General features: G+C 36.8%; 1 protein-coding gene across 19 annotated transcripts in view; it reads left to right on the plus strand.

Moving 5' to 3' along the window:
* Nucleotides 1–26,353, plus strand: part of SOX6 (SRY-box transcription factor 6) — a 636,025-nt gene that overhangs the window by 572,302 nt on the left and 37,370 nt on the right. For all 19 annotated transcript variants that reach the window (XM_057748518.1, XM_057748517.1, XM_057748515.1 and 16 more), the window contains one exon: nucleotides 21,288–21,396. In XM_057748518.1, the coding sequence (XP_057604501.1) occupies nucleotides 21,288–21,396 (109 nt within the window). The remainder of the gene's footprint in view (nucleotides 1–21,287; nucleotides 21,397–26,353) is intronic.

A 26,353-nucleotide genomic window follows, 5' to 3' on the forward strand; every position in this document is an offset into this window, starting at 1 on the left:
CAGAAACACTGCTAGCCAGCATTTCTTCAGTCTATCACACTATTAGATAATTGAATCAGAGCCCAAAGAGCCCTTAGAGATCATTTAGTATAGCCCTGCATTTTATAGACGAGGAAACTGCAGCAGAAAGAAGTGAGGTGATTTGCCCAATCCAACAACAAGGCATGAGTGAGACTGTGACCAGACCCCATGTCCCTGGCACTCAGTACTTTGTGCTTTCCAGATCCTAGGGTGAGGTTTACGTGCTCCTAAGATGTTTATGGTGCTGCCTCTGAAGTATAAAGTCTCAAAGTGCTAAATTCAATCTTAGTGCTGCTTATATTGTTACATTATAATCCTTGCCAATAATGGTGTCAAGTGTGACATTAGGTTATGTGTGATAACTTGACTAATTAGAATACTTGGTTAAATGGGACATTTCATTTTTCAGGCATGTGTGGCATACAGTAGGCACTCATATTAGCTGATTTAGGTTGATGGCAGTAACTGAATTTTCTGTGCTTATATTTGATGTTGAAGTTTAGTTTCTTATAGCCCAAAATTTTTTTAAGACTTGCTTAAGCCTTTGTAGCAGTGGATACAGAGGATGAGGTAGGTAATACTTTTTCTTTTCCTAAGAGTTTTCTTTGCTGGTTGCAGTTTTAGGAATATGACAATAGTGACAACAACTAAAATGTCAGTCTTTTTAATTGTTTGAAAAGCATTTTTCCCACACTCATTATCACACTTAATCCCAACATCCATCCTCGGAGGTAGAATTTTTATCATTCCTCTCACAGATGAAGATGAGGTCCAGAGCTCAATTTGTTTGCTTATGTGTATGCAGGTAGTATCAAAGCTGAGACTCTTCAAAGTCCCTGATTTCAAATTTCACATTCTTCCACAATAGCAGACAGACTTCACCTTCCTCTTCAATACCAATCTCTTTCCACGTGTTCTGGTGAGTCCTGAATACACGCTGAGGGACCACGTGTTAGCTATGGTTGTATGTGAGTGTATGTGTGTGAGTGTGCGGCACCTCTGTGAGTGCTTGTATGTATCTTTTTCATTGCGAGTATAAATCTGTGTATGAGTCTGCTTATCTATCTGTGTGAGTCTCTGATCCCTGTGCATAACTTTCTATCTCTGAATCTGACTGTGTGTGTGCCTGCTACCTGTGTGTGTGCATGTGTGTCTGTCTTGAGTCTGTCTCTATCTGTGGGAGTAGCTGTCTGCTGTGTGTCTGTTTGACCGTGTGCATCTCTGAGTGTGCCTGTGTATTTGTATCTCTGTGTTTGTGTGTCTGTCTGTCTGGGTTTGTGTGTCTGCAAGTATGTCTATGTGTCTGTGTCTTGCTCTGAATCTGTGTGTTGGTATGTCTGTGTCTGTTGACCTTGGTGTGTACGTGTCTCTATATCAGTGTATGTGTGTCTGCTTGTGTAAGTCTCTGTATATGTGTTCTACTCTTTTTTCTTCATGGAGTTAGGTATTGATATACTTGATATTCTCATTTTCAGCTTGTAGGTATAGGGCTGAGTATGGAGAATATATATGAAAACTCTGCACATAGATGTGCTTTATGCATCCTTTCCATCACTGTTTCCCTCTCAGCATTGTCTTAAAGCTGGTTGTCAAAATGTGCCATTGGGAGCACTCTGGCAGAAGTTCACTTTTAGCTCAGCTCCAGTTTGCAATCTTTGACATTTGCAACTAAGATTAGAATTTCCCAAAGTGCTGTCTTCCCACTGTGGATGGAAATGCTTGCTTTTATTTTTGGTGCAACCCTGATTTGCCCTTTATATCTTTTTATAAATGATGTCAACAGTATTGTTTCTGAAATAACACAAAGGCTGTCTCGTACAATGCATTGCCCAGTAGCTTTAGTTCCCTATACTCTCTAGGCTGCAAGAGTCCCCTGTAGTTTTCAGTGATGAAGATCACTCTAACATTGTCTTCTTCCCATGTTGACGATCAGTGCAAATTTTATGAAGAGAGAAACCATAACTTTGGGATCTGTTTATGTTGATATTAAAATACTAAAATTAAAATTAATGTCAATTTTTCCATCTGTAAAATGGGGACAAAGAGGCAAGCATCTTCTCTAAAGAAACATTTTAGTGAGCTTGTATTAAAAATCAGATCGGCTTATCAAGAACTTTCTATTTTTTTAAGAAGATGAATTCTCCAATTTTAACAACACTCATAAAAGGGAGGTTAGCAACAAGTTTAATAATCTTTCTTATTCTAGACCATTAATTTGGTTGTCATAAAGTGATGTCCCCAGGCCTAGGCAGAACACTGGTAATGGAAGAAGGAATAGGGCTCTCTGAAATCAGTCATATCCAGGTCCAAAACTCAGCTTCACAGACTATGATCTTCTCACTTCAAAACCACATGTGTAACTATCTGGGTCACCTGTTACTTCTCTGTACCTTTGTGTACTCCCTTGGAAGGTAGAAATAATGAATATACCATATAAGACTGTGGAAAAATTAAATAGGAGACTGTACATGAAGTAAGATCTATGCTGACAAATATTATTCTGGCTCCCCTGCTGTCGTTTGCAACCATATGACAGAACAAGACATTAGGTCAGATGTGCTCACCATTAGATGTGTGTGGCTTATGGTAGATGCTTAGGATTTAGAGAAATATTGACTAGTCCCTTTCTGCCTTGAAAGGAAAATATAATCTGATTTGGGATATAAGACAGATACATAAAAAGAAACCTGACAATGTGGGGTCCAAAGTGAAAGGAGCTGCAAGGGTAATTAAAATTAGCACATGAAAATCAGAGACACTGCCACTCAATGACTGAGGTGGAAGAGAGGTTCTATGGAACAGGAAAGACTTGAAATGCCTAAAGAAAGGGCAGGAAGGGTAGAGTGTGGAGAGAGGAGTGAGCAGCACATGGGGTCCTCGCATAGTCTGCATGGGGCATGGGCCGCCTCATAAGGGGAACAAGGGCTGATGAACAGTTCATTCAGAAGAGGAGTGGGCTCTGGATTAGAGAGGGAGCAGGGTTCAGATGCTAGAAGGCTTGAATGCCTGGCTAAGAAATGTAGCCCAGAGTGTGTGTGTGTGCGTGTATGTGTGTCTGTGTATGAGAGACGGGGTGGGATGGGGATGAGTACTAATGATGGTGGTGGTGGCTGAGGTAAACTGAGTGTATTTCTCCGTATAAATAAGCTTTCAGAAAGTCAACCTGTTTGTTACATAAAAACTATAGAAGCAAATGCTATATGATTCTCTTCTCAGTGGGAGAAACCTCAGGTTGGTATAGGATTGTAAATCCAAATTAAAGCTTGAAATAGTTAACATTAATTTATAGGCATTTATAGATGATAAATACTTTTATATAAAAATCTCATTTATGAGATAGAGATTATTGTCATCCTCCATTGCAGATTAAAAAACAAAAAATCAAAAGCCACTGAGAATCATGAAGGTAACTTCAGGTTCAAATATCAGCTCTTCTCTATATAAATTCTATACTTCCCACCATACCTCACTGTGAGGTTACTATTATTGGTAACTTGAAGGAAGAGTCCATGCCTTACTCTTCGTTGTCTCCCTAACACTGAGCCTAAAATGCTCAATCATTGTTCACTGATTGCTTGTGGCTAGAGACCAGACTTTGGAAGAAATAGCTACTCTTATGGGGATAAAGATTTATTTTCATCTGAGTCTGTCTACGCTTTTGTGTGTCTGGTCTTCCTCAGACAGAGGAAATTCACATTGTAGGAGAGTTGCTTCTTACTAGACTGTAGTAAGAAGAATTTTGAAGTCTTCTTTTTCTCCTGTCTCAGTTACTCTGCCTTTCTTTTCTGTCTTCTGTTTTGGAAGTTGTTGATCAGTTTCCCACAGCCTGTACTTTTCTGTCTCTGCCTCCTTATATGTATGAGAGTGTATTTCTGTCCTTTCCTTTCTCTTTCCCTAACCTCCTTTTTAGCCTGCCTCCCAGTCTCTCTCCACTGCCCGATTCCTTCCCTCTTCTTCCTCCTTTTCCTTCCCTCCTTCCCTTCCTTCTTCCTTCCTTCTTTCATATCTCATCTCCCACTGTTACTGCAATCTTGCAGCCTACTGCAGTTAGGGTGCAGTCTCTGACCACTGATGAAGATTTTTCTCCAAGCTCTTATAGTTACAGGGCTAGCTGCTGTCTCTGCATTCTTCTGTGGCAGGGCTCTGGTGTGTAATACCTGCGTCTCCCTTGGCTACTCTGGTGTAACAAGAGTTCCTGAGCATGCACCTTCAACCATAGGGCCTCTAAGACTCTGCCTAAGAATTGACCATACATGAAGAAGGTAGCATCGTCTAGGGGGACTGAGAGATAATCAGTACAAGTTTATTCAGAACCTAAAGCTAATTTTATTTATTAAAATGACAATGCAGTAGAGTCTTAGACCTGAAAACTCTAGAAAGTTAAGTTTATAAGATAGTTACTGACTTAACAAGGCTTTAGAAGGCAGCGTGGATCCTGATCTTCTTGATTTCATTACCTGTACCTAAAACTGGGTTGTCTCAAGTTAAGCTGTACAAAAGAGTAGAAGATATTCAGGTTGGGTTTTAAATCTGAAAACCTGTCTTTTAGGCCGACCTCTGACTCTCATTATCTGTGCGATCTCTGGGAAGTCTCTAATGTTACTGAGCCTTGGTATATTCTGTAAAATTAGGATGATCATGCCTTACAAATGAAATAAGTGTGTAAAAAGACTCTACAACTAAGATCCTGGTGGTCACCAAGGCTGAATACAGGCCATACTTATTGTGTGAAGAGCAGGGTAAATCAGTCAGTGATTTCCACTTTGAATGGTAGTTTTAAGCTGTGTGCCTTCTGCCTCCTGTTTTGTTGGAATGGGTTAGGCTCAAAGCTGCCTTAGGCTGATAGCATAAATAAGTAGCATGTCATCACTTTTATTCCATAAATAAAACAATTTTTTGTTTATCATCTTTGTGGGTGGTGGTGGGAAGGAGAGGATGCAGAAAGGAAATGAAGTCTATTTGAAGTAAATCAGGTCTGTTGTACCAAAGATCTCTGGAGTTTATAGGAGCATTTATTTTTTTCTGAAAGAATTAGCTGAGAAATAAGAAGTAGCTAAATGTAGATGAGTTTACTGACCAGCACAATACAGCAAGATCACAATGAATTTCATCTAGCTTTGTATAAACTGATTTTCCAGAATCATTTCTATAAATATAATTTTAAAAGGTAACTTAATTAGATAAAAATTGTCTAGAGGTGATGTTTGAGGGAATATTTAATATTTATTTATCTTCAAGTAGAAACTATACTAAAGAATGAAGTTTACAGTCAAATTGATTTATCAGAAGGAAAAGCATATAGTTGTTTAAAACAATGGATAATGATTTTTAAAACAACTTAAAGTACAGAGGATGAGTGCTATAAATATATTAGCTGGTCTTCAAGGGAAAACTAATATTTCAAACGAAACAGTAACTAAATAGATTATATTTATGTTAAGACTTGTTTGTTTGGTCTGAGAAATCTAATAATCTGGCTATTTATATCGTATTACCAAAAAGAGAATACAGTCCACAACTTGAGGCCTTATATAAATTACAAATTTTAATATGTGAGTCCTGATGTAGGCAAGAAGGCTGGCCAAGCCCTATCAGCAACTTTTTTTTTTTTTTGCTATTCTCTTGGTCACTTCAGCTATGGAAAACTAAAATTTGAATCATAAATGTGAATATATTTTACTTAATCATTTAAAAGAAGATTTAGCCTTTTTTAGGTTGTGCTCTCCTTTGTGTCGAATATACAGTAGAGTTTCAAATAAGAGCTATAATCTTAAAACTTTGTACCTTGTATAATTGTTAAACTCATGATCTTTTCTCATTATTAATTGGTCTGAAAGTGCCAATAAAAATTCTACAGAGATTTAAAAACTCTGCTAAATATACTGTTCACATGGGAAGTTATTTGTTCTGTGAATAACTGTTTTTTTAAATTCCTTGAGACTGTGCAAATCACTGTAGTTAACTCTCATTAGACAATCTTTGGGATTGAGTGAACAGTCTCTCTGCCTTGTATTCTGCTCTGGTTGATTTTCTAGGTTTGTCCTTGTCTAAGCCGGTGATGGAAAGGAACAGGGAGAGCAGGTACCCCAGCATTAAGAAGAAATGTATGCTTGTTTATTGATGGTTCAGTAAGAGAGCCCTGGGAGGTGTCACTTTCATTTAAAAAAATTTAACTGTTGTCTAAGCACCATCCCTCATTCTACCCGAAAGACTGTTTAATTACATTGAAGCTCTTGCTTTTAGACCAGGAAATCAGTATATATCTTACTATTTAATCCCCAAATTTGAATTATAAGACTGAGTTCTAATTTATTAACTAAATCATAAATTCAGCTCCAATGCTATTATTTATCTTGATATTTAATTGTTGAAACAAAAAGCTAAAGATTGATTTCTGAGTTTTTGAGAAATAAAGTTGGTGCGGTCTGTACCCTCACTATTATGATCTATAATACATTGTATTTCAGCGTCTAGCTTCTGAATGTGAACATGACAATCCTTTTTTTTTCTTTCTAATATAACAACAAATGAAAAGTGCTACCCCAAATATACTTTAAATGTAAAATATTTTGTTTGTGACAAGGGCAGCTGTTTGCTTGGGTTTTTTGTGGGTTTTTTTCGTTGTTGTTGGTTTTTTCTTTTTTTTTTTTGATTGTTTTTTGTTTTTGTTTTTTTCTGTTTGTGGGCACAGTAGAAGGAATAATAAGCCCCTGCACCCATCCTCCCTGTTTGCCGGCTCTCTGATGACAAACGGTGGATATGTGGCGAGCACATACCTCATTTACATCACATGCATAATGTAGTCTATCTGGGATATTAGCTTCTCGGGGTTGGCAGTGTCACCTAACACACACAGCGATCAGCACATTTTTTGAGGCTGCAATAATCAGAGGAATGCAGCAGTGATGTGGGAACAAGAGGAAATAACATGGCATAATGATGTACCCATCATTGTTCTGTTGTCATCCTTCCTAACCAGTTTGCTCTCCTTCAGAGCCTAACAAAAGGGTCATGAATTTCATAGAGTAAAAGATGGAGCTGAGTGCTAGAATAATATGTCTATTTCTAAGCTCCACATTCAGAGAAAAAGGGAAAATATTGACTACACAGTGGACAAACTGCCCTGAAAGCTTTGTGGGTCTACTCATATGCTTATGTAATCTTCAAACAAGATGCGCAGTTTTTTACAAATGTGTTTGGCCTCATTTAATCTCAAGCAAGCATTTAGATACAAAAAAAGTCAGATATAGGAAATTAACTGTTTTCAAAAATTTGAAAAATACAGGTTTCTAATAAAATATTGTCTGTTATATTAATAGCATATGCTGTTTACAGAATTTATTCTTAGCATATTAACCTCTTCATGGTTTTCATACATTTAATAAAAGACAACAGTCTCACAGCAGTTTTCACCCATTTGTTCAAGACTTTAGCAGGAGTTCCATCCTGCAAATATTTTACAGAGCAGTTTGCGTGTTTCTGTTCTATAATCGTTTGCAGTATTCCCAAATAACTCTTACACGAGTTCAATAAATAATTGGAAGCCCAGATGTTTGAAACAGATATAGCAGATACACTGTAGCTGTGTTGAAAATCCAGCTACTTTCCCTTTGTCCTCTCATCAACTTCACAGCATTGCACCCTGCCATTTACAGTTCTCTTCTAATTAAACCTAGATGAGCATTTGGCATGTACACGTTCTCACACGTGCCCTTCTCAAATGCAGCATGTGGAGGCATCCTGTGTTATTGTTGCTGACTTGAGACATTCCAAGGAGCAATTCTACTTCTTCAGACTGAACTGTAGCATTCTTTGTCCCTTCAGTTCACCTCTTGATAAGAGATGTGATATGAGACATGATTTACAACTTCACATGGCAAATAACTAGAAATCTGTGTATGCTCTCTTCTTAGACTAAGCCTCACTCATTTCTGTGTCCGTCTCCAGCAGTGATAAGCTAAAGCAGGCGCCTGTCCTGTGTTTGGTAAATAACTAAAAAATATTAGGTATCTGTAAAAACTAAGAGTGTTCTTGAACTTGGTTTTAAAATATAACTCTCTAATTTTCAGGAACTGAAAAAAAACGAGGAAAATTCTAATTTAATTTGCAACGGCTTTAGATTATTAAATTTTTGCTGCTACGTCTCTCTCCCTAGGCAGCTTTTCATTGTATAGCTGAAAATGATTCTTTCTAACTTACACGACTTGGTTTTTTCCTCTTTGAAATATTTACTCTTGATATCAAGGAGTTAGTTTTTTCTGAAGAGATTCTTGAAAAAAGCTGGGACATTATCAGAGAAAAGTTTTTTTTTTTTTTTTTAAGAGGTAGAAGAGTATTATGGCTACATTTGGGAATTTTTAATTTGTATCTTATTTAGTCTGGTGTGCAGTGTGACACCAGTTAATTGTATGTTATTTTGTGGTAACTACATGTTAACTCTGTTGGAAGTAATGGTAATTATACTGTAATTGATATCAGTTCTCCCACATCTTTGGAAAACCATACAATTAACACATATTGCCACAGTTGGGACACTATCTTTTGTCCTTTGTAATGTTGCCATGTTGGAGTACTGTTTTGAATAGGGTTCTAAATATTTTCTTCTTCTTTTAAACTCATTTTAAAAATTCCAATTTTAAAATATTTTAATTTTCATGAAATGAAACATAGTTTCTAAATTTTAATTTTAGTTAATCTTAAAGAAAGCTTCTTTCATAAATAATCAGACATAGTCTTGGGTTATGTTTATTTTTATTCTTTATTTGAAAGGTCACTTGTGTCTTCACATGACTTTATTAGTACTTTCTATTTCCTAGAGGAGGAGAAAATAGAATATGCAAAATCTTGACATCAAGGAGTTAGTTTTTTCTGAAGAGAGGCCCTCTTCGTATTAGCAGTTTTTGTATTTATGTTACTTTGCATTCAGACAAAAATGGTTGTGTTCTGTGCTAGTGCCACCATAATGAATCTCAAACTAGGAACATATTTGCACCAAATTTAGATAAAACGTTTTCCCTTGATTTTACTTGCCTCTTTCCTTTGCCTTTCCCTTCCTTTGGGTCCCTTCTATCACTTTTGCCTGAGGTGGAGATGGAATTTCAGAAGTAGCAAATAAATTCTTTCTGGCTAAGTGTGACCATGATTTGGTAGGCTTGTTTGACAAATGGATCATCTTTGAGTGATTTTGTTGAGAATATGAATAATTGCTCAAAATTTTTTATGATGTAGCAAAGTGATTTTACTAATGTGCGCTGCAGTGTGGGTCTCAAGGAGTAAAAAAGTTGAGTATCATAGAATTATAAGATTTCAGAGCTGGAAGAAACCATAGAGATAAGTTGGTTCAGCTCCCTCATTCTGCAGGTGAAATAGTCAGGAAATAGCATTGTTTGTAAAGCGCACATGTGATGCAGAATAGTTCAGTGGAAGGAGGAGGAGACTGGGAGTCTGTAGGCTAATTGGTATGAGGCTAAGTAGTGTGTCCTGGCTCTGTTACCAGTCAGCTACAGGATTTGGGGTAGGCATCCTAACCTCCTAGGTCTCTGTGCTCTCCAAATGAAGAGGCCTTTATGTTTCCTTCCAGCACTAAGGCTTTCTCATGCCCCCTTTTTTTCTTTTTAAGGTATGTGTTATTTTTGTAGAACACGTATTTCTTTAAATGATAGGAAAGTCTCTTAGGAGAGGTGATATATTTATATATCTCATAAGTTAAAACAAATACATGGTGGGATACCTTACATTTTTTCCATTTTTTGTGTTTATGTTTCTGAGGAAAAAAATCTTCAAATTTATCAATTTCACAGCTAAAATTGAAATAGAAGGTATATTTCTGAAAAAAATATTTTTTCTTGGTTTATGTAGCTTTGAATAACTTGAATAAACTGCACCTGTGTTTCCTTAAACAATATTAAAAAGTATACATTGTAAATTAAGTAGGTATCTGGAATTGAGTACCTAGATTTGAACAAATAGAATTCCCAAGATAATTTTTTGAACAAAGACGTTTGCTTAGCTGGTCATTAATTTTTTGGTGATACTCTTTGTTCATGTGATAAATGTTAGAATAATGAAGTCTTGCTGGTGATTTAAGTGGAGATAAAATTCTCCAGTTTTTATATCATGTATTCAGTTTTAATAGGAGTTTTTATAATTTTACAATGAAACTTTTTGTGAACTTGTTACTGAAATAAATAGTTAATCAGAGAATATTCAGGAACAAATATGTATCATGCCTCTGTATAGGAATAAAAAGTTGGAAACCACATATAAGTAGGAGTTGGGCTGCCACACAACTGGATTTGCTTAAATCTGAGCACTTTATAACTCTACTTGGGAGTTGCAAACTTATAAATAACCTTGCAATTGGTTAAAACCATATTAGAACCATATGAATGAGACAGAAAGCATTTGCACTATAATCCTGATGAAACTAATTTAACTCAACGGCTCCCAAGCCTGAAAGGGTTTCATATCTTCAGAGTTAATGCTACTTTATCATTTATTATCTGATGATCAGTGACAAGAGTCTAAGTGTATGTTACAGGAGATATACGGGATACTGTCCTTGCCAGGGGTGTGGAGAGAGAACTTGCTTAGCTTGGTGTACTCTTCAGGTCCTGAGGGAAACTTGTCATACATCATTTGTGAATGTTTTTGAAAGCCCCATAAAACATATCCACAAGAAGTTCTGCAGACACTAGTCCATTTCAGCAGGCATGTGCTGCATGCTTCTTCTGTGCTTATAGGATACAGTCCTAGCTGGAGATAGAGAGGATCAAGAGCCACTTTCCTTCCCCAAGGAATTTACAATCCAGTGGCATGTATCAGCCTCCTGAGAGGTAATCTGAACAGCTGTGTCAGTCTTTATTGATTCCATGTCTTGCCTCAAGTATGAGTCTCTGGCATTTTGAAAACTTTTGCCTAGCCCTTGCAAGTCTTTCCTCTCTTTAAGGGAAAACTTTCTCTTTCAAAGAATCCTAGCTAGCTAGCTAGCTAGCTGTAGTTGTCAATAGATAGGATTACTACTAGATCCTAATAGCAAAAGCTTCCACATAATTGTTTCTGAGGCTAGTAGGACCTCATATCTAAAATGTGTTGCCTTATTATGTGATATTTTTTGGCCAGTGATAAGAGCCTTTTATGACACAAGAGACAGAAGTTGCCACTGTGTTAGTTTGCTAGAGCTGCCATAACAAAATACCACAGACCATGCGGCTTAAACCACAGATTTTTTTCCTCACAATTCTGGAGTCCATGATCAAGGTGCTGAAAGAATTGGTTTCTCCTGAGGTCTCTGTCCTTTACTTGAAGATGGCCACCGTCTGAGTTTGTCCTCACATGGTCTTCCTTCTGTGAGCACACATCTCTGATGTCTCTCTGTATATCCTAATCTACACCTTTTATAAAGATGCTAGTCAGATTGGATTAGGGCTCACCCTAATTGCCTTAGTTTAGTTTAATACAGGTTTATTTATTTTTCCTGTGAGTTTGAATTCAGAATTGAAAATGTTGAACTATATTGTAAACAGTTTTTAAAATTCACTCTCAAAAGTACCACTGCGAGGGTTATAAGGGAACGATCACAAATACATACCTATTGGATGAGTTAAAAAAACAAAGCAAAACAAAACAAAAACAAAAACAAAAACTGTCCTAATTCAAAGTTTTTCAGCCTTAGCTCTATTGACAATTTATTTTTTTATTACTTTTTATTGGAGTATAGTTGATATATAATGTTGTGTTAGTTTCTGCTGTGCAGCAAAATGAATCAGTTATATGTACACATATATCCACTCTTTCTCAGATTTCCTTCCCATTTAGGTCACCACAGAGCACTGAGTAAAGTTCCCTGTGCTATAGAGTAGGTTCTCATTAGTTACCTATTTTACACATAGTAGTGTATATATGTCAGTCCCAATCTCCCAATTCATCCCACTCTCCCTTCTCCCATTGGTAACCATAAATTTGTTCTCTACATCTGTGACTCTATTTCTGCTTTGCAAATAAGTTTATCTGTACCATTTTTCTAGATTCCATATGTAAGCAATACTATACGATGTTTGTTTTTCTCTTTCTGACTTACTTTACTCTGTATGACAGTCTCTAGATCCATCCAAGTCTCTGCAAATGGCACTATTTCATTCCTTTTTATGGCTGAATAATATTCCATTGTATATATGTACCACACCTTCTTTATCCATTCCTCTGTTGATGGACATTTAGGTTACTATACACAGAAAATCCTAAAGATGCTACCGGAAAACTACTAGAGCTCATCAATGAATTTGGTAAAGTTGCAGGATACAAAATTAATACATAGAAATCTCTGCATTCCTATACACTAGCAATGAAAGATCAGAAAGAGAGATTAAGGAAACAATCCCATTTACCATCGCATCAAAAAGAATAAAATACCTAGGAATAAATCTACCTAAGGAGGCAAAAGACCTGCACTCAGAAAACTGTAAGATACTGATGAAAGAAATCAAAGATGACACAAACAGTTGGGGAGATATACCATGTTCTTGGATTGGAAGAATCAGTATTGTGAAAATAACTATGCTACCCAAAGCAATCTATAGATTCAATGCAATCCCTATCAAATTACCAAGGGCATTTTTTCAAAAAATTAGAACAAAAAATTTTACATTTTGTGTGGAAATACAAAAGACTTTGAATAGTGAAAGCAATTTTAAGAAGAATGGAGCTAGAGGAATCAGGCTCCCTGACTTCAGACTATATTGCAAGGCTACAGTAACCTCATTTTAATTTAATTAACTCTTTAAAGGCCATATTTCCAAACGTAGTCACATTCTGAGGTACTAGAGGTTAGGACTTCAACACATGAATTTTAAGAGGACACAGTTCAGTCCTTAACAGCTATCTTTGCTTAGCTTGGCAATTCCCAAACTCTTGTGAAATTATTTTGTCTGGGATTACAGTACCTAAAGAACCCCCTTGATCAGATTCTTTATGTCTCTGTTCATGTAGTTTCATCTGGATTATCTTCCCTAGAAATATTCTTGTTTCCCTAGAGGAATTAAACCAAAATTAACGTGATTTTTGTTTAATAATTTATTCTGTTGTATTCTCATAAAGTATTGACATTATGAATTAATTCCAAGAATGAATTGCTAATGTGGATTGCTCAGCAATGTAAGAGTGTGTAAGAAAAATATTTGGAAATGGTTGTGGTTGACGTTTTAGGGAAGATTTTTGCAGAGTCCTTTTGAATAGTAATGGCTAGGCAGACTTCCTATATTTCAGCACTAAGCCAACCCTGACCAAGAGATTATTCTGTTGCTCAACCAATTTACATGTCTTCCTTTGTATTTATTTACCTTTTAATTATCTATATCTTACTGTTTTCAAAAAAGATCTGAAAATTAATTTTATTTTAAAGTAAAATTAAGATGAAAAAAGAGAAGAAAATAATTTTAACAGCATTATCAGCATTTAGCAACCAAAGTGCCTAGTATGTGCCAACATCATGAGAGGCACTGATGATATAGTTATTAAGACGTGGACACCGTATCTTAAGAAGTAAGTTGGGGAGACATAAACAGATACATAAAACAGTAATTATAATGCATTTTTCTGTAAACATGGTGTGATGTTGGAACAAAGCAGGGGATCTGGTGGAGGGCAGTCAACAAAGGATTTTGTCCAGAAGAAATGCTTTAATTAGTCCTAGAATGGACTAAAGGAAGGGCATTCTAGAAGAGGGAATGGTGTATGCAAACATACAAGGGCGTAAAATATAGCTTGTTCAGGAAACTCCAAGAAATTCTGTCTCCTTGGAATAGAAACAATAAGCCAGATTGAGCAAGACATAAAGCTGATGAGCACAGGAGCTGGATCATGTAAGGTTATATGAGCTACACAGAGAAGTTTGGTTCTCCTCATGCAGAAGATGGGGAGCATTTGAGGGCTTATAAGTGGAGGAAAACAAAATGCAAGTACTACATATTTACTAAGGCTAAGATTTAAATTTAGTTCTGAGATGCTTAGCAGCCAGGACAGAAAGGAAAGCATACAATGGATATTGGCCTTGAGATCAGGACATCATCTTCAGTAGTGTTTAGCTTTGAAACATTTAGCAAACACTAAATAATATCTTTAACAGAAGTGGATATTTTATGAGCTGCTTTATTTTTGCAAAGCACTCACATGTATAATCTCTTATTTAATCATCACAACCCTGTGGCATGAGCATTTTCTATTCCATTTTACAAATGAGGAGACAAGCTCAGAGAGATCACATAGTAATTAAGTTGTAGAGTTATTATTCTAAATTCACCTCAGCCCAAATACCTATCTAAATTTTGGTTAAGTGACTTAAAACATAAAAAATTCTTTTTGGGCCTCACCTCTTCTCTTGTAAAACTGACAGCAATAGTAATATTTTTTCCTTGTAGTATTGGTGTGAAACTTAAAGGAAATACTCATTGGAAAGAGCCTTCTACATAGTATACAATCGGTAAATGACACTCTTTCCTGCTTCCACTCCGATACATGTATTTGTGCTACAGAAGCAAACACAGGTGGAAAACTTAGGACTTAAATGATTCACGAGTCCTAGCACAGTTTTGGTGTTAAGAGTGTATTAAAACGTAGACAAAGTAATAGTTTTAGCTGACAAAATGGTATCTAACAATGAGATTCATTACCTCATTTCTCGCAGCCAGAGGCTTTTTTATTGTGACTGACTCTGCGACCTCATTGGTTACTTTCCAGTGTAAAGCTTACATTTTCCATCCTTCATTAAATTACTAAATTTATAATAAAGGATGTAAAATAAAGGCTAATAAAGTGATAGCTTGCTAAGTTAATAGAAAAGAAACAATGTGTGTGCTTAAGTAGTATTTCGTGAGAATCACATCATGGCAAGATATGTCCAGAGCTGGGAATTAGAGCAAGTCTTTCAGAGTAAGGTACAGACTCTCTTTCAGCATTATACTTAGCATTGTCCTGTGTAAAAATAAACAAAAACTTTTTTATTTTTAAATGTGTACTGCTTTTTAAGCCAAGCGTTTTTGTTGGGTATTGTCCTCTTTTGCCAGTGTTTTGCAAAGACTTTGCAAAAATGCAGGTGTTAAGCTGCAGAAATTCCAAGTCAGATTCAAAAAACTCTTTTTCATATTGTTATATAATTAAATTGTATTATTCTATTGTGTTTTTCTAAAATGACTCACACCCCTCTTTTACAAAATATTTATGATACTTTTCTGGATTTCCTTGTTTTGATGATTATTGCCCAAATAGACATCATCAATACAATCTGGAGTGTTGAGTCTAAAGTCTCTTTCACAAACTTGAAATATTATAAAATTGGTAGTTCTTGTTCCTTTTGGGCATACTTGTACAGAGTGCTTTTGATCTATGTGGATTAATCGATTTTGTGGGCTTATAAAAACCTGCAAGTATTTATGGACACTAGCAGTTAATGCTGTGTAAGATATGTAGGAAAGATGCAAGACACAATCCCTGGCTTGAAAAATCCAAGGGATTTTTGTTGTTGGGGGAGAGTTGGAGGTGCACATGAACATATCAATTCTTTAATAATAATATGTAACTAGGGACTAATTATATAGGGAAGGTTAGGAATTTTTGTATATCAGAGAGTAGATAGATCAGAGAGGTTATAGAGGTAATGGACAACTTGGACTTGAAAAATATGAATAGAACTTGGCAAGGAAGGAGAGAGAAGGAAGCATCATCCTGGTGGGCATGGGGAAGAGGAAGCATGCCTTATCATGGTATTATTGTACTTGACCAGAGGATGTATGATGAGAGAGTTGTAGGAAATTGAGTTTAAAAAGATGTATGGGGGAACAGTGTATGAAGGACCTTGAAAATCCTCCAGCTAGAGGAGTCTGGATGAAGTGTAGTAGAAAATAGAAAGCCATAGGAGGTTTTAAATCAGGCCATGAAGTGGAGTCCTTGGAGGAGTGAAAGTAGATGGGAGGGCAGTGTCAGGGTTCAGGTAGACCAGAGAGAAGGTGCAGCAGTGATCTAGGAGTACAGGGATGAGGGCCTACCCTGGGGTAGTTGGTGATGAGGGAGGGCATCGAGGGGAAGGACCAGTGCAAGAGGCTCTGCAGAAGAATCAGCAAGCCTGGAAGATTAACTGGCCATAGAGGGGCAAGGAAAGCAGTGAGAAAAATAGTACCTACCAGTTGGTATTGATGTAAACAGAGAATGAGAAGGGGAGTTGTGTAAAGGGAAAGCTGCTTTTGCAGGGAAGTCTTTACTTTTAAGAAAGAGTTTTCCAGGATTGGAAAGACACTAAAGCTTGAAGCTGGGATGAAAAGGCAAACCTTCATTTGGGTCGTACTCAACAACTTAGACATAGCAGAAACTTTAAGGGTAGGTAATATCTCACAGTATTGTGGTGGCCTGAGAGAATTTCCATTCATAATGCATGTGTTTGTTATTTCTCTTAGAAAACTGCTTCAGGAGTACACAGAAACATGACTGGTAGTACTGTAGCATGAATTTGCCCTGCAAAATTCCTTATTATTACAAATTTGAACAGTTTTATAGATTCTTTAGTATTTAAATATGTATTTTAGGACATAACAACAAAATTCTTATTTACTTAAAAATTATTCATACCAAAGTCCCCATGTAGGAGATAGGTGGTCCTAAATTTGTGATTGCATGAGTGTAGAATTTTCTATTTGCTATGTTCTATCATAGCAAATAGAAGTATAATATACATAAAATGTGAATGTATTTGTATAAAATATTATAAAATATTTGTATAAAATGTATATACAAATATTCTATGAACAGAATATTTGAGAGCTAGTGTAGCCTGTACTAATTATAATGTAACTTGCATGTGAAAATAACATGAGGTTTTTTTACCCATTTTAAATGCAATATAAGTTATGGCCTCTGGGCTGCTATGGATGACCTCGTATTCAGACATTCTTTGGAAAAGAGCTTTGAATACATGTTGGTAAAGTACCTCTCATTTAGACCATTGGAATAAAATATATCACATCATTGTCCAGCCATGTCTGCCTGTCAAATGAAATATATTTGTTTGTAAGGCAACAAACAAAGAGCCTCTCTCAGCATGTACAGTTTTCCACTTCAGTTTGTGGGAAAGAGGACTATGTTGAAATCATTTGAGGTGTGGTGTGGGTTGGTCAGTCTTGGAAATCCAGAGGGAGGGTGCCCAGTGCATCGTTACCTTTCACGTGTTGTTTTTTAGGAGATGGCTGTAATCAGTCATCTCGCAGATGGTTTGAAAAAGGCTTGTCTCGCTGGCAAGCAAACTATTATTTAAGTACACAATCCACTCTACTACTGAAACAGTTTTGCCAAACTTATCCAAGTATTCTCACATGCTTAAAGATGGTATAAATATCATTTATTGCTAGCAGTTTTCTTCAGACTATATGGAATGTCTTCCTGCTGCCTGATCTAAGTGTCCCAGTTTACATTATGGCCTTTACTGCCTCTGTTTGATGGAGTGATCAGTAAAAATTTAATGACACTATAAAATAATAAAAATGTCATTAATTTACCACGGATCTTGGATGCAGTGGTTGTAAAGTTACATTAATAAACAGAATATTTTTTACAACAAAAAGCATTGTTACGTGGGAACATATAAATAACACACATAAATTTAAGAGCAATTTTACTGTTAGCACACACATTATTATGGAATAGCCAATAAGTGTATAAAACATAGTATATAAAATTTTATTAAAATATACTGTGCACATCAAAAATTCAGCTTTTATCTAAGTGCAGAGAAAAGCCATTATTGTGTGCTTACTGTTTCATTGCTGTTCCTTTCCCATCTCACAATTTTACATTTGTTGCCAGTAAGAGGAAGTTGATTTTTTTTTCCTAGTTGAAAACAAACCTCTGTTTTTTTAGTTACCCCAATTCATTCTGTCTCTCCACCGATGCAAAGACAGAATTGATCAATCTTGCCATGGTAGGGAGGGAACAGTTGCTAATTTAATGCGAAGTTAAAAATAATGCCTGAGGAGTTGAATGGTTTGTTCAGTGACTCTGGAAATAAGGGATAATAATGCAGCAGTCTATCTGTCATCAGTGAGGCTGCCCTGTCATTGACTCTGATAATATGTGAAGATGATGGATGCTACCGTCTTGTGGCTTATAACATTTAACATTCATCAGCTCTCACTAAAGGGGGCTTTATCATTTAAATATCTTTATTTAATATGCAACATCTACCTCATACATCATAATTTCAAAGCACTTAGAGAGCCAACAGTCCTACAACACAGCAGAGCTGACTTTAATTTTTTTCAATAACTTTTATGTTGCCTGCATGTTTGTGACTGACAATGCATAAGGAAGTGTCTGATCACCTCGCTGCATGTAAAATGCACATTTCACTGTCATCATGAAGATTGGGACTTTTTCGTGCCTGGGGGTGGGGGTTGAGGTTAAAATTAGCATTGAGGTGTTCTGTTTATATCTCCAGAATATCTACTTGGGAGCTATGTAATTTGTGAGAGCTAGTTTAAGTGCATGGAAAACTTGGAGTTAAGAGCTTGCCACCCACCGTCTGTGTTTTCCATATCGGAGCATACCCATTGGCACTTAATGGCCAGAAGTTGAGGGCCTCTTGAAACTAAAGTATCTTTGAACTTCTCTCTGTGCCCATGTCCACATCCTGTATTTACTAGGCTCATGTTCAACCTCACTGGTAAAATCTTTGCTTAGCTCAGCTGCCCAGAGCTAACTTGTAGACATCAGACCCTCTTATCTTATGGTTATGTGGCTTGCAAATAAATATTCTGAGCTATTCTTTGAAGAAGAGAAGGAAATCTTCTGGGAAACTAGGTAGAAATTTATATGAAAGGGCATGGCTTTGCAGGGTCCTTCTTTAATCTCAAACACAAGTGCTTAATATTAAATGCAGCCCACTGCCCAAAACAATTTTTATCATTGATTTATTTGTTGCCTATTTAACAAGTGTTTCATGGGATATTCTTCCTTGACTTCTACTCTGTCATAATATTGATATTTTATAAGGAGAATATCTCTGCAGAAGAATTTTTTTTTCAATGAAGTCAGAAAAATGTATGACTTCAAAGACACTGTGAATGTGTTGTTGAATGCTCTGAATGTTTTTTGTTATGATTAAAAACAAGCTGATACTACTGAATTGTGAGTGCACTTCATTTTTTATAAAAGAAAAGATATTATCATCATGTAAGCTTTGTTGTCTTAGGATTTTACAAACCATGGCATGTAATTTTCCCTCTTCTCCTTCCTTGTCAAAATATTGATATTCTTTCAGGAACTTTATTTTTTTTTTTACTGAGAATATTTTCCGGTAAAATCAAAGAGAATGAATGAGTAGAAAGATACTTGAAATATGCATATTGATAGGTAGCACGGTCTGTTGATTTTCAGAGAAAGTTGTTTTCCCCCCATGAAAATACAGCTAAAGGTTGTTCTTCCAAGAAGATTGCAGGTGTCACATCAAAACTCCTTTTGCATTTAACATAGGGAAAGCATTCACATGCAAATATTTGAAATGCGAAACAATGTGATAAAAACAAAGGTTGAATATTTTGCTTTCCCTGGTACTACCCATCTTCACTTTAATTCTTTTTCTTTACATCATGACAACCAAAAGTACTACTCAAAAATAGAAATTGGCTGATTAAAAGCAGCTGTCCTCCCCCTGCACAATGTGTGAAACTCCTGTATGGCTTGTGGTTGCTTTTTGTCATGGCCTGCATCTGGCTTAATTTGTTCTTGTGCAGCAGTGCTGTCGCATAAGAAGATATTGGGGAACCATACCTAATTTGCTTTTTATTTTCACTCTGTTTCTTATAAGTGTCGTGTTTCAGAGGTTTCCCCACATACCGCTGTTGTAACTAGTTAGTATTACCCAGTTGGGGAAATTCATGCTTATAATTTTGTTGCAATCTTTCACAGAAATGGTGCTAGATTAAAGCAAGGTTTATACTGTGTTTTCTTCCAGCACAGATTTCAACATATTCCATGATGAAGGGGAACTGGAAGACTTCCTGCACAATTTGACTGATGGGAATTAATTATAGAAATATAATGATATTCAAAAATAATCATATTAGAAAGCACAAATGTAGTGAGACTGTACAAATGAGACACAGCCTCTATCAAGTAATTGTATGTTTGCTCTTTAAAAATATTTCCAAGTTTCTAAACATCTTACAGAAGAGAACACTCAGAGTGTTTCCATCTAATGCTGAACATGCTCAGTACAGAACTAGGTCATTGAACAATAGACTGAACAGCAATCAGCACTCTACTGCTGCATAATGCATTAAGTATAACATGCAGAAACCATTCCCGGAGCTGGAAGCTGCTATTTTGTGTCTGTACATTCAAGCTGACATGACATTTAATATTGTTTCATAGTAATGAACAACAAGGTTTCATTCATTCATAAGCACAACACAAAGCCAAGTTTGAGTCTGGAGAGTAGCAGGGAGGAGAGAAGGGGACATGTGTTGTGCTTCTGCAGACAAGAACACCATGTTAATGATGGTCAGTGAGCCCTCTGCTAGCGATCCAGAGAGCCACAGGAGGAGAGCTCATTGTGATGCTTCAGACTCCTGCTCCTAGAAGAACAGGTTAACAAGTAAAACATCTTTGTGTTTCCCTACTGTGATGGCAAGAGTGTTTAACTTTCCTGACTCCAGGGCTGGCTAGGATTGCTGTCCTCCTTTTCACTTACCAGGAGTTACAGTTCAAACTCCCAGGCAAAATAATAGTATCAATGCCATCATCTAGTCTGCCTGTTTTGAAATACTTGTTTTTGAAATCTTCTTGCCTAAAAGTCTGATTTGTATTTTTCCAGGAGTACCAGTGCAAACTATGATCTCTAAATGGGAAAATTCCTCTCCCACTGAATAACAGTATATTTTAATGGAAACAGCTCTTTCAAATTTTGCACTTTTGGCTCACACCTTTCAATTGCATTCCTTTTAGATTACTGGAGCAAATCCAACAGAGGGAAGATGTGCAGTACAGCCCCGGCACGTTTCCTGTCACACAGTTCCTTTCCTTATAGGTACTATGGTTTAGGCACTGTCAGCATGATCAGTGCCATAAACAGGCTTTAGTGGAGTCATCCTGAAGGATTTTCTGAGCTCAAGTTGGTCAGAAATGATGTTTGTAAATTCAGTTTTTGTCCATTAAGAAAGAAAGAAACTGGAAGGAAAAAGTGGCTGCTTTGGAAGCTAGAATAAGCCTCTGATTATTCTTTCCTCTAGGAAAGAACACGCTTTGAAAATTTGGGGCCCCAGTTAACAGGAAAGTCAAGTGAAGATGGAAAGCTGGGCCCAGGTGTCATCGATCTCACTCGGCCAGAAGATGCAGAGGGTGAGTGGCTTTTCCCTAGCTCTTTTCTGCTGCTCTTTGTGTTTCCAGAGGTGTGCCTGAGTTAGATGCAGGATCTTTATGGTCTTTCTTAGGAGTCACCATATCAATTTTCTTGGCAAATCAGAAGAAGTGTTAGTCTTCATTATGTGTTATAGTTGAGGACTTTGAAATTCAGTTAGAGCCTATGTCACTGAACACATAGCAATCCAAATACTTCAAGGTGCCATTTTAAAGTTTTAAAATAAAAGAACCCTCTACTTTCCAATGAACAACAGAATTCTGTGTTTCATCCACCTCACAACATTCTTATTAAAAAAAAAAAAAAAAAGGACAAACATACAAAGGAGGATATTTTTACCCCCAAATCAAGGTGCAATTAAACTGTTTTGGAAACTAAACAATAATTTGAAACAGATCTAGAGTAAAATTAATAATTGCTTGGGCAAGGCCCAACCTGTGTCTGGGTATTAACCATTATAAAGTCTTTTGAAAGTCTGGATGGAAAAGACCAGCTTTACTTACCCACAGCACTATCAATGCCTATCCGTTCCTCTTCCCTTTTTGTTTGTTTGTTTTAAATGCACAAGCAGCAAATCAGCAGAAATTGCTCCCCAGAGGCTGGGTACAATTTATGAGTTAGGTCAGCACTTCAGTAGTAATGTTGCCTGGTTATTTACTGTGTCATCACAGAGTGGGGACTGGTTTTCCCGTTAGCTGTTCCTTTGGCAGAATCCCTCCCACCAGTCAGGGAAGATTAATTTCTTCTCTTCAGAGTAACACAATACTTCACCCATCTCGGGTCCCAGCTAAAGTCCTTTAGCTTGAGGGGAAGAATCTTGCTATTATCCCTTTTACTGGCAGGATTTCTTCCAGGACGCTAATCCCTTGAAAAGACATGAAGACATTTCATAGCAGCATCTGAACTGGGCATGGCTTCTCATGATAGCTTGAGGCCATCCTAAGCAGTTCAGAAATCCCTGGCATCACGAGCACTAAGAGATGGGTAGTATCAGACATTAGGAAGCACTTCAGAGAGTTTTCAGAAGGCGAATTTTTCATACCAGTGGGAGAGACTAATGTTTAATGATAGTCCTGGGGACAAGGTGTTAAAATAAACTCTGATTGGTATGTGCATGTGTGAGGAGAGCAGGGAAGGAAAGGAAGGGAAGGGAAAAAGAAAAGGAAGAGAAGGAGCAGGAGCAGGAAAGGAGGAATAAGAGGACTAAAAACCAGAAATATACTCACTGTCTTCCATGAGGAAAGTGCACGGAGAGCACAGTGACACTGACATTTTTATTGGCACTTAGAAGTACAGGTTTCTTCCCTGGTGAAGACTGAGGTTCTGTGGTTCAGGGAGCCAGTTTTCAGGTGTGGCCCATCTCAATTTTGTTGGGAGATGGTACTATAGAGCACCTAAATCTTTGACCAGACACAATGAAATAATACTTTTCATCACTTTGGAGTATTGTCTGTTCATTTTTACGTAGGCCAGGAATTACGGAGTTCTATGACCTTATTCTTACTCTAACAGAGTTTTCTTAATCTGTCATTCATCTTTCTTCACTTGGTTTCGTAACTGTACAATAGGTATAAAGTCATTTGCCTCTCAGTAATGCTAATAATCTAGTTGATGATATCACATGATTGGTAAGTTAAAAATCATGGTCAGTTATTAACCATTATGAAAAGAAAAAAAAATGAAAAGCTTAACTGTAGAGGAATATACTGTATAGAAAAATCTTTGGAACTTCTATTTGATATCCAGATTGTCTAGATTCAAACCAATTTCCTAGTTAGTCTGCCTTTTTTAAGCAAACGTTTATCAAGCATTTATATGCCAGAGAATATGCTAAGCTTTCAACACATATTTTCTCATTTAAATCATACACAACTTTGTAAAGAAGGCATTTTTTTCCCACTTTACAGATGAGAAAATTAAGGCTGAGAATAGTTAAGTAACTTGCCACAGGTCGCATAGCTAGTAAGGGCAGAGCTGAGAGTGGATCCCAGGCGCTATGCTGCACCCCCTGTATGTACAGATACATAAGTGGTGCCTTCATTTTTCTGAACAAATTCCGTGTGTCCTTCCTCAGTATGGCCCATTTCCTCTCCCCTAAATATAGCAAGTCATGCCATGCACCAGCTCTCGTGTTACTCTGTCACACATAGCAGCAATGCCTGATGAGTGTAATAGTAGAAGGGCTGTAGTGGCCCAGGAGCTTAAGGAGCGTGTGAAAACCTCCCTTCAGAAGCTTGCCCAGAGTTGCCATTGAGACCTCGTGTGCTTTTGGGGGACTGTGAGTTCATGAATGGAGTCAAGTTACCGGCTCTAATATCGACAGAAGTGCAGTGCCTTTGTGAGGACTGCTGGGATGGGTAACCGCCTTCTGCTGACTTCAGGATATTTCCTGGCATCTGTTCAAGTGAAAGCTGATTGCAAAGCCTGCTGGAGTTACAGTTCATATTAAAGTCAGAGTAGATAACAGGTACACATAATACTTTCTCCACTTTGCTCCTCCATATTTCCCTTAAGAGGAAGAGTAAGAAGGAACTAAAGTGAAAGAATGCCTAAAACATTTATTCACTCTTTCAGTCAGTCTTGGTCTAAAAACAAACAAACAAACAGACACAAACATTTCTTGAGTGACTGTTCTGTGTGCTAGTCCCAGAACTTGACACTAGATAAACCAAAGGAAGCAAAACAAGTATGTTCCTGACCTCTTGGAACTTAAAGTCTAGTGATGGAAGACACAGGTTAAAAGGGAAGTGCATACATAGATACATAAGACAGATGTAATCATCACTGAGAAAAGTACTAAGAAGATCAAGGCTTCTTTGTTCACCACAGAGGTTTAGAGCAAAAGCTACTTAGGTAAGCTCCACTGGCAGGTGAGTTTTGTAGCTGTCACCCAGGATGTCATCCCTTCTTAGACCACAGATGATCATCTCCATGTTTCCTCTGGCTTTGGACCAGTTAAAATCTTGCTCCAGCTTTATTGAGATATAATTGACATATAACATTGGTGCAAATTTAAGGTATACAATGTGATGATTTGATACACATTTATGTTGGGAAATGATTAACCACAATAAGATTAGTTAACACCTCTGAACCTCACAAATTACCTTTTTTTGATGAGAAAATTAAAAAAACTACTCTCTTAGCAACTTTCAAGTATATAAGACAATATTTCTAACTATAGTCACTCTGCTGTATATTAGATCCCCAGAGCTTATTCATCTTATAACTGGAACTTTATACTCTTTGACCAATGTCTCCCCATTTCCTCCACCTCCTAGTCCCTGGAAACCACCATTCTACTCTCTGTTTCTATGAATTCAGCCTTTTTGGATTCTACATTTGTGTGAGATCATGTAGTATTTGTCTTTCTCTGTCTGACTTCATTTAGCATAATGCCTTCAAAGTCATCCATGTTGCAAATAGCAGGGTTTCCTTCTTTTTTATGAATGAATAATATTTTTGTCACATTCAAAATATACATTATATAGCAATATATACTATATTATATAGTGTATGTAATACATAAATATCATTTATCACAGGAATTTACATATATATCAGTCTCATTATCCAAATATCATTTATCACATGAATTTATATATATATCAGTCTCTTTATCCATTCATCTGCTAATGTATACTTAGGTTGTTTTCCATGTCTTGACTATTGTGAATAATGCATATTGGCAGTTTTAAGGGGCTATGCCCTTCCTCTACTTTCACCCCATTCTCCTGTGTGGCTTCTGAAATGACTAAAGTAAGCCTGGCTTCCCAGGAAAATGTCTGCCGGTTGTGAAAATTCCAACATCACTTAGTAAGCAACTCATAGACCTGCTTCATAGCTTTGAGCATGGAAGCAGCAAGGGAAAGGTCACCAAAAGAGGCAGCTGTGCATGTGTATTAACCACTCATCAAAATCAAATGACAAAACCATAAGCCAGGAAAACAGAAATTAAAAATATAAAAGGCAAATGTCTTCAAAATTTTATTTTTAAAGTCCAGCTGTTATTTGGCTTGAATATGACAAGACAGCATTTCTTCTTCACCATGATATTTATAAAACTACAAATTCATTGGTGCTGGGGGCTTAGGAAACATGTTTAAGGTCTTGTTATACTTTGGAGCATTTGATGGCTTTATATGTATTGAGCACAAAAAATTTGTTAGCTCCTATGTAGGGCATGTAAGGAAGAGAGGACTCAATTAATTGAGTCTGTCATCATGTATTAAGAAAGACTAACAGATGTTTAACTTTTTATGGACTTTTCATACTGCATGTCCCCTCTCCTTGTTCTCCATAGGCGAGAGTGCAGTTCTTATCCCAACCTTCCTAATTTCAGGGTTGCAAAGTATAGTGGAAAGGGCTCTGGTCTGGTTATTGGGAAATTTGGATTAAAGTTCCTTTGCTAAATGAAGGCAAATAAGTAACGCATGCCTCTGGGCTTAAGTTTCTTTATCTTTTAAAAGAGGTATGTTGGATTCCATTATCTCTAGGGTCACCTCCAAATGCAAGATTGTTATTAGGGTCTTAATGAAACATGTAGTGTGTTTCTTATAAGAGAGGTGATCTGTCCACAATAGCTTTCACTTAGTTTCTTTAGAGAAATAAAAGAGGAGACCAATACCTTTGAGAGTATATTTGTACCACTTGCTGAATTGAATTTTCAAGTCCTTTGATCTTTTCTCTTTATTAATGAGAATATCTCTCCAGTAGTATTTCCCAATTACCTTTTACAGATGGATCCCCCCTACCTCTTCCCCTCTCTTCTTCTCTTCCCCCCAGCAACTATAGTTGTAGCTTGCCTTATTTTTTATGCTTTTTCCATCCTGTTTATTCTCTCTCACACAGCTGGGGCCTCTAAAGGGACACTTCTTTTTTTACTGTTTTTCAGAGTAGTTTGGATAAGAAAACCTTCTTCTAACACCTGTTTCAATT

This window comes from Hippopotamus amphibius, chromosome 9, assembly GCF_030028045.1.
Source record: "Hippopotamus amphibius kiboko isolate mHipAmp2 chromosome 9, mHipAmp2.hap2, whole genome shotgun sequence".
Classification (NCBI taxonomy): domain Eukaryota; kingdom Metazoa; phylum Chordata; class Mammalia; order Artiodactyla; family Hippopotamidae; genus Hippopotamus; species Hippopotamus amphibius.